At 38.4% G+C, this 9,726-nt stretch overlaps 1 protein-coding gene across 1 annotated transcript; it reads left to right on the top strand.

Annotated features, from left to right (window-relative positions):
• Positions 1–4,597: 4,597 nt before the first annotated feature.
• LOC106926501 (glucose-dependent insulinotropic receptor) lies at positions 4,598–7,863 on the top strand. The gene is made up of 2 exons (XM_015001468.2): positions 4,598–5,057; positions 6,742–7,863. The coding sequence occupies exons 1-2, from the start codon at positions 4,598–4,600 to the stop codon at positions 7,428–7,430; spliced, it is 1,149 nt and encodes a 382-aa protein (XP_014856954.2). The 3' UTR covers positions 7,431–7,863.
• The last annotated feature ends 1,863 nt before the right edge of the window (positions 7,864–9,726 follow it).

Genomic DNA, 9,726 nt, shown 5'->3' with positions numbered 1-9,726 from the left:
CCACTCGCAGGTATTTCTCAGAAATGATCCGTTTTCCTGTTATAAAAAAGCTAAACAAGCTCTATTTGGCTGAAGGGCACAAATGGCTCTTTGGATTGTAAAGGTTGCAGACTCCTGGACTACATGATAAAATTTCAGACACATCTCCAACAAGAAGCAGAATCTAACTTTGCGTTAATGCTTTGCACAAACAGTTAGAGTGTCTTGCAGATGATCATCATCACCTTAATAATCCTGTCCAGAAACAAACTCCTCACAGATTGATCTTCCTAAACGGTGGGAATCCTCACGTTGGCTCAGCAGAAGTCCAGAAACCAGATCCCAGGCCCAGGTGAAACCGCCAGAACCCGTCGCAGCCGCAGACTGTTGGTACCAACAGAGGTGTAAACAAAGCCCAAAGCTCCCTGGGTTTCTGCTGGGGACCAGGCGCAAATAATGCTGACACATGCTTTTGTTTTAAAAGCTCCTGAAAGGTCTAGCATGGGGTGAATGACATTCCCACAATATGTGTCTGCTGGAGTGATTTTGGTGTGTTGTTGTGATGGTGAGGGGTGACGGAACAAAGCGACTTCCTCTTATGTAGCTTTGAGTTTCTGAGTCTTTTACAATTAAATCTTTAAAGTTCAATCAAAACACTTTTATCAGTTTGACTGACACAGTAATAGACCACCAGCCCTGCCTGTTGTGACCCTCTAAGTGAAACTGATGCTCTTTACACCAAAATAAACAAGATTGGAGTTTAAAATTCACACTTCCAGGGACCCCAAACAGCTATTGATGAAAATCACTTTAAAAGATTACAGCAAGCCTCTTTAAAGGGGAGATTTAAAGAAATGAGCAATGATTTAAGATGTTTATGTTGTAAAAATAACTTTTTCTGAAGATTTAATGATAAAAAAAGAACATAACAGCAACAACAACTAAAAAACAAACAATCAATCTCCTCAACTCTCATTATTCAGTTTACGCAGAGCTGTGCTGGAAACTGTATAAATAGAAATGTAGCCATTTATTTTTAGAATCTGCACACAGCCAGTAATGAGAGCTCATCTTGATAAGAATTTTGCTGATTACGGTGTTTTGTTTTTCACCAAGCATGGCGGCTCTCTGCCGTAGCTTGAGGGGGAGGAGGACTGATGTCAGATAATGTAATGAATGTGTACAGACAGAAAGCATCATTAGCTGGGTCTATTTGTATGTGAATCCTAGTGGAAAATGGTCCCATTATCCCAGATGTCTCTCCTGAGGGCCCAGGGGCCAAAAAAAAAAAAAAAAAAGAAAAAGAAAAAACAGCAAATAGTGGTTACACTTTAACTTTTTCAGACCTGCATTGGACACTTTTGCTGGATGTGATTTTGCAGGTACTTCACATTAATGCAGATATTTTATTGCTGTTTGCCAAAATGTCCTCGCAGTCTGACAATGCTAAAAATGTATTGCCAGTTTTTGAGATTTTTTGCTGAATGTTATTGTTCTGATTGACCCTCAAACATGACAAATTGAGTTATGTTACATTGTGCACTAATACTATATTATTATTATGTTTCTATTAGCTGATGATCCAAGCTTGTATTTCAACACCATAACTATATCGACCTGATCCTTCAGGATTACTTTCATGAGAATAATTTACACCTCTTGAACTGTAGCTTTGGTGTAAAGGCAAAAGATGAAATTTGTAATTTTCCTTTTTAGTCACTGGACAGCTACTGTTCATCAGGTCACTATAGCAACAGCTGAGACCCCACCTCATTGGTTAATGCCAAACAAATTTGCCCCAGTTTAACCCAGTGTTGGTGTTGCCATCAAATGAGCTGAACCGTGGTTTTTTACTGGCTGTTGAGACCCATTGCATCCCTGGAACCATTTCTATTATTGATGCTACAGTTTTATGATTGTAATTTTTTTTTATGTGAAGCGATATGTGACTTGTAATAAATAAATAAATAAATAAATAAACAATGTTAATGTCTTTCTGCTATGAGTCAATACCAAACAACAACCCCAACTAATAGTCTGTCCTCTTATTTGAAATAAATTAAACTCATTATTTTAATCTCAGCTACAAAGCTTTATTGAAAAAAATGCTGCTGGTCAATGTCTATTGTTTTTTGGCAATTAATTAATTTATTTATGTTTTTTTATGACTTTACCACATATTTACCTTCTAAAGCAATTAGGATGATTTAACCCAGTTTGTTTTAATTAAAACAGGGAAACAAAATTACTTTCATGAGAGCATGTTTCCATATTTATTACAAATTCTCATCTGCAATAAATGAGAATCTGCAATCATCCAGTCACAGCAAAGTACAGTGAAAAATGTCTGAAGTGTGTGGGAGCAGTGGGACATTCCAGTCTTTTTGTTTTCACTCTAATTCATCATTCCTTTATTGTCTGTGTGCTTTCATAATATAATTAGAATCAGAGCAGCAATCTTTAGCCATAGTTGTTACTATTAATGTATTAATAAGTAATAAAAACATCAAGTATCTAACAAGTTCTTTTGTTTAACCCTCAGTGGATGTTTTTCTGATCTGTACCAGTTCATTTGGTTAGAATTTATAACAATAGTTTTCCACATGTAGCAACACGAAAAAACTGTGACTGTAAAATAGCTGGGATTTTTTTTAATTGCATCGCCTTAGCAACAAGGATCCAACAGCTTCACTCTTATTTTATTAGAGAGAATTTGTGAGGAAACGGCATCATGGAGAAAGTGATCATGGGAGAGTAACAAGAAGAAAACCATTGTGGAAAGACAAACAACATTTAACTTTTTGGACGCTTTTGAGTTCTAGCTAGTTTGAACATATCTGATAACATGTCTGGCTTCCAAGGATTCCAGGTTTTGCAGAGTATAAGACTATGTCATATGGAGGGGATCTCCAGGCCAGACCTACAACATGATAGATGGACTATAAGCCACTTCTGTATGAGCGTGGCTTCAACCGGTTCTTCCCCAGTCAGCCTCGGCCAGATTCATCCCTATATGCAGATCCAAATACATTTGTAGTTCCTCCCTGTTTTTTAGGAACCACATCATCTGTTTTTGGTGGTACAAGCTGGTTATTGCAGACAAGTAATTTGATTGGCAGCAGACTGCATTCATTAACTGGCCTGTTGATTTACATGACTGGATGAGTGAAGGTCGTACTTGCAAACTCCTTGAACAACAACTTAAGTATTTTCAATCTATGAAGAGACCATATTAGTAGATATCAAAGATAGCAGTATGCAGATTGATGACTGGATGGCCAATGTTGAGGTTCAAAGCTTTTTAGAAATTATAGCATTAGAGTGTATGGTATTAGCTGAGTGGACCAACCCACAACAAACGAATATACTGAGAAACTTTGGAGAAAATGGATGCCAAAAGGTGTGAGAATGAGAGAGGGAGAAACAGAGGTAAAAAGACTAATTAACAAAAAAGGAAGAAGACAAAACACCCCAAAGATTCAAAAACCACTGGAGTACAGAACATAAGTAATGAATCAGAAACTCAGCACAAAGGAATGAACTTGAATGTCAAAACTGAAATGACAAGAATGAACAACTGAATGTGGCAAGAGCTATTAAACAATAGTAAGCAAGAAAATCATCAGAAAACCAACGTGAAAAAAAAAACAAAACCCAACAACTTATGGATCACAACACATCCTGGTCAAGGAAACTGAAACCTCAACAAAAACAACACATTATAGTGTAAGATGTAAAATAAAGACACATTTCATACACAATCCACAAAGGAAGGTGTTTGTCTGAAAAACTGTTTTGTCTAATATATTAAATCCACAAGACCTCTAGGTAACAAACAGCTAGAAACCAGAGACAGAACTCATGGCTTTAAAGATGGCAGAGCAGGATTCAGACACAGCATCATTCTCTTCCTCAGGATCATAACTGCAGTTTGCGCTGATTTAATTTGTTTACAAAAGGTATAAAATTTAACCAGCCCAGGTTAAAACAGAAAAAAACAGGAATGATTCAAATGAACAGCTGTGATTACACTACAAGCTCACAATAAAAATAGATATCGTCACTTGTGGCAGGGAGACAGGAAGCAGGCGGTCAGTAGCAGAGGGGTGTGTTTTCATTCGCCTGTCGGGCTCGTGAGTTTGACGGAGGAGGGCACAACACAGACCTGCTGATAACATTAGGACCATCTCTGTCCTTCTGGCATTTATTGATGGGACCTCTAGAACTCAGATGTTGCAATCAACTCTGAGAGCAGAAGGATGTTTTAGAAATAAGTTAACTTGGATATTTTGGGATCGGTCCACAGACAACAACACTGGATTAACATTAGGGGATATTCTCGGATATGATTGTTCTTTTCTTTTATTTTTTTAGCAACATCTGGAAATCTTTGATCATGTGTTCAGCAATGCTTCCACATATCTACACAATCAATAAAAGCTTGATGTGACTGAAAATTCTCAATCTTGGAATAATGTCATCTAACTTTGGGCTTTTTTCTTCATTTTGAATCAATATGTCACATTCAACTGGAGAAACTAGCACAGAATCTTCTGTCAGCTTCACTTCTGACTTCATGGACCAGCCAACCGTCCAGAGTTTCGTGAGGCCTCGGGTGATGGGCTTTGTCCTGACCATCTCTGCTCTCCTCATTGTCTCCACCAATCTGCTGGTGGGCACTGCTCTGCTGAAGCTGCTCCTGAAGCGAGGATGTCAGAGCTGGTGTTTTGTCCTGAACTTGGCTCTGGCTGACACTCTGGTGGGCGTAGCCATCACTGGACTGGCCACAGAAGACTTTAACAACAAATTTATTCAGCAGCGCAATGGTTATATTGTGATTTATTCTCCCACAAACGGGACACCTCCTGCTCTGCAGGGCAAGACCCGATGTTTGCTGCGAATGTCCTTTCTGACGTCCACCTGCATGGCGTCCATCTTGACTATGTTCCTGATTTCACTGGACCGCTATATGGCCATCAAGATGCCCCTGCGTTACTCTCTGATGTCCGGGAAATGGAAGACAACCGGGTCTTTACTGGCTGTGTGGATCAGTTCCTTCACAATGGGATTTTTACCAGGTGAGGCTCAGCAATCAATACTTTAAATACTAGAGAACACAGATGGAGGGATTTCTGTTACATCAAGTCAAGTCAAGTTTATTTGTAAAAGTTAGCTCAAAGTCTTTTACATCATAAGCACAACACCATTTAGAACAATGAATAAACATTACATTTTGCCAAATATCATCAAAATTATCAACAAATTAAATACACATCAAATATTTTGATCTGTGTCCCTGTTACTACTATTCAAAGACAGCTCTAAAACAGGGAGGAGGGGGGACTTTAGTTTTGTTTCTTCAAATGTACAGATAGATGTTTGCATCTTCGTTGTTGTGAAAAAGTACTCACATTAACATTTTAGTTTATAAAAGTCCACCACAAAAGTGGATAAGTATAATCTTCTTTTCTAATTAAAATATGAATCGTCCCGGGTGTATCTGTATTCAGCTGAGTGCATTGTCTTCACTGCTCTTACAGCTGCAGACTTTTTGGGGAATGTCCACCAGCTTTGCACATCTAAAGACAGAATCTTCTGAATATAACACAGATTTTTAGTTGGATTTGAACTATAATTGAAAGAGGAATCTTTTAGCATTTTCCCTGAATGCATTCTGAATAGACAGTAGCATGATATAAAGAGTTTGAGAACTGAGAGCTGCTAGAGTACAGTTCTTATACTGCTTTAAAATAAAATAAAAAGTGCATGAAAATAGCCATTTTACAGTTAAAACAATGGAAAGATATTAGCAGCAAAATTAGGTTACTTCTGAAAGCAGTAAGCAGCATTGTATTTTGCATTAAGAGATATTAGACTAAAGGGGACTGAATACAAATGCACTGGTCAATTTTCAAGTTTCTTTTACAAATTTTAAAGAACAAGTAATTTTTCTTTGTCTTTGTAACTATGCACTACTGTGTTGTTTAAATATAATCCTTTCAAATGTTCAAAAGAAATACTTTGAGGTTTGTAAAGTGGAAAATTAGGTTGAAGTTTTTGGAGTGTGAATACTTTCAGATGGCTTGTGTCTGTTGTGGAGCTATGTCCTTTTAAATCATAAAGTTGCACTGTTTCACTGCTGCACAGTGACTCTAGATTAACCATCAACTAATCACTGATGATGCCATGTTCAACAGGTTGTAGACATTTCAAAATAGATTAACTAAGGGTGTGCTGTGATGGCGCAGGGGTTAAGCACAACCCAGATATGGAGGCCTTAGTCCTTGACGCAGCTGTTGCAGGTTCGATTACTGGCCTTGGCGACCTTTGCTGCATGTCTTCCTCCTTCTCTCATTACCCACTTTCCTGTCAATTAACTATTAAATAAAGGCCTCTAGAGCCCCCCAAAAAAGATTAACTAATAACATAAGTACAATATTAAAGCATTTTATTAAAAGTTTAGTTCTTTTCTTCCACACAATGGCAACCAATTTGAAATAATTTCTATCTGAACAGAACAATACCCCTAAAGCTGTTTTTTCTAACCCAAGGTGTTCTAAAGCCGGCCAACTGGGTGAAAGCCCACCCAATCTGGCAACATTGCTTACTTTGTTGACTACATATTTAGTTGAAGATAACCTTTTTTTGTTTAGCAACAAAAAAGGAAGAGCCTTGATTCCATTGTGACTTTTTGCATTAGTTTTGTTTTGTGGTTCTGTCATAAATGGAACATAAATATTGTCAATGTCCTCTGCTCCTCAGTGATGGTGCCCCAGCTGCAGGCGGCTGCACCCTACGACGGTTTCTGTGCTTTCTTTAACGTCACCCACGACATCGCCATCATCGTTCTGTACTGCCTGCTCTTCTTCCCCGTCCTCTCCCTGTTCATCTACATGTACCTGGACATCCTGAAGATCGCCTGCATCCACCACAAGCAGATCTCCCAAATCAGGCAAACCAGCTCAAGACCTGAGGAAAGCAGTCACGGACAGTCCCAGTACCACCATCATCACCAGCATCAACTGCTGCGGAGCTGGAGTCATGTCAAGGCCTTGAGGACAGTGGGGGTGCTCATCGGCTGCTTCTTGGTGCTTTGGAGTCCTTTCTTTGTGGTGTGCATTGTGCACCTTCTGTGTAGGGAATGTGCCCTTAAGGAGGTGCTGGAGAACTACCTGTGGCTCCTGGGGCTCTTCAACTCTCTGATAAACCCTCTGGTCTATGCCTGCTGGCAGAGAGAGGTGCGGCTGCAGCTGTCAGACATGTTTTCCTGCATCACAAACAGGTTGCTGTCTGCAGCGCCACCAAGTGTTATGGAAAGATGCCACTCATCGCCGCCTGCACAGCCTCATGCTTGTGTTTCTGAAGGAGATACGCCCAGTCCTTCCATTATGCTACCAATCAGCAGCTTGGACGCCAATGCTGTTCACCTGTCTGACACAACCAGTTTGTGATGGAGAGAGGGAAACACTACAGATATTTAAAACGCACTAATTAAGTGACCAACTCTTTGGTTAGTATTCCAATGGAGCTTCTTGACGAGAAAGTGAAAAATAGATCTGATTAGCTGTGTAACCTGTACATGTGTGTTTTCTCTAACAGACATCAGCAGGTGTCACAGTTTTAATGAATCTCAGGTTGGCAAGCGGACATTTTTAAAGCAGAAGCACAAGCAGTGAAACTGGAAGACATGGATCTGATTTTGGGCTGAACAGGAAAACCCTAACATGATCACCTCAATGGTTTGTCTGGATGTTCAAGGGCCAAAGGAAATTATTATACACCATCATTCCTTTAGGATTAGTGGTATATATGTGGTAGATGTGCTAAAATGTTTTTATTGGGACAATGGCAGCTGCTTTTTAAATAAATTAAAATTGTCTCAAAGTATGTTTGATAATTTGTGCAAACAGAACAGTGTGCAAAATGCTCTATTTAGTGTCAAGTTGACAATTCTAAGGCTATAAATGTTTCAACATTTGATATTTTAAACAATAAAATTTTGTGATTAGTCCAAGTTGAAAAGTTCAGACAACCACAGCCCGAACTCTCATTCTATACACAAAATCCAACCTGAAGGTAAGATGTTACACCAACGACCTAATATTAACTATACTTAATTTCACCCTACCCTATCTAGAGAGTTTACTCCCTTCAGACTCTTGAAAGAGAAAGTGAAACCCAAGACGTCTTTTTCTATCTGGTTAATTCAAATTCAGTTCAGTTTGTCTAAAAGATTCTTTATTGATCCCCAAGGGAAATTAAATTTCCTTGTAACTCATATTACACAATTTTTTTTCAAAGAGCAATTTTGGATGCTGGTGTGGATGTGGGCAGGATGGATCTCCTGTAGCAGTCTGTATTACAGCAGCTCTAAAGAAGCCTCTGACCTTCTGTTGTTGCAAGACAGTTTCATGATGAGGTTGCTTGGAGTTTGTCTATAATTTTCTTGATTTTATTAGAAATCCCTCTTTACACCTTCATCTCCAGGGGGTTTAAAGGAGTCCCCAGAACAGAACCAGTCTTCTTCATCAAGTTCTTGAGTCTTTTTAGGTCCCTTCAATTCAACAAAAAATTACCTGAGCACTTGGGGTCACAGGAATTTCATTCTCAGAGGGTTAGTTTACACTTCAATATAACAAATAAAAAGATGTGGTTGACATGACAGAAAAGTAATGCTTTCAGTTCTTATGCAGTTGAAAAATGGGATTTTGTTAAACAGTTAACATCAGTAATGGTAGTTAGTGAAAGAATGAGGAACACTAGAGGAAATGCATGTCTGCATTATCAGCAAATGATTAATCATTTGAGGATACAAAACATAGTATAAAAGGGTAACAACCAGAGCTCCAAGGACTCACCCTTGTGGAACACCACTGAGGATTATTAGTTTCTATTGATTCATGATAACAACAATTGCCTCTAAAAAAACTCAGTCCTGATGAATCACAAAGACCACATGAGAATTAAAACTTTCACTTAAATTTAATCTTTGGCCTGTTAATTACTTTTTTTTATTGTGGAATGGTGTGGAAAATTGATGACCAAGTAGATTTGTATTATTTTCTCCCGTAACAGCAAACACCTTCTTTTAAAAAAAGGATTTTGTTTTTACTTATGTTGTCTCCGGCAAATATTTAAATTGGTTTAATGTTCTGAAACACAAACATGCAATTTTTCACACCACCATAAATACTTTCTGTTATTTTGGACTTAGAAGTGGAATATTTTAATCTAATTTTATTACCTTCAAAACTGAATTCAAAACCCTCATCTCCTTTTATGGACAAATTATTTTGGACTGCTCAAGCAATAAGTTGACTTTTACTCTTCTCATGTTTGGAAGAAGACTAACAAGAGCCACTCTTTATGGAACATGAGTGGTCAGAGGTCAGTGGTAGTAGAGGGCAGGAAGTATTGTGAACGGCTGTGACAGGCGAGCTGGGTAATTCCCTAGGGGCCTCAGACCCATCCCACTGAGGAACTCCTGATTTTCCCTTTGTGCACACTAACTCTTAGCCTCATATCCCAAACTCTCCCTACATTCAACTTAAGGAAATTCCATAAAAGAGTGGGTGTGGAAACAAGGATCATGAAAGAATAAAAACTCTGAACAAGATTTAGAATAAACATTTTCTGAGGAATTCACATCGCTTGTGTATCTTCTTTAATTAACTTTTGCTTAATCTGAAAACCTGGTAATGGAAAATCTAAAATTACACAATCCTTGAAAAGAATTATGTAGTAGGG

This window comes from Poecilia mexicana, unplaced genomic scaffold (assembly GCF_051168715.1).
Source record: "Poecilia mexicana isolate PSO_F unplaced genomic scaffold, ASM5116871v1 scaffold_14, whole genome shotgun sequence".
NCBI classification, from domain to species: Eukaryota; Metazoa; Chordata; class Actinopteri; order Cyprinodontiformes; family Poeciliidae; genus Poecilia; species Poecilia mexicana.
Note: the sequence above shows the minus strand (reverse complement) of the source record. Positions and strands in the feature narration are given on the sequence as shown.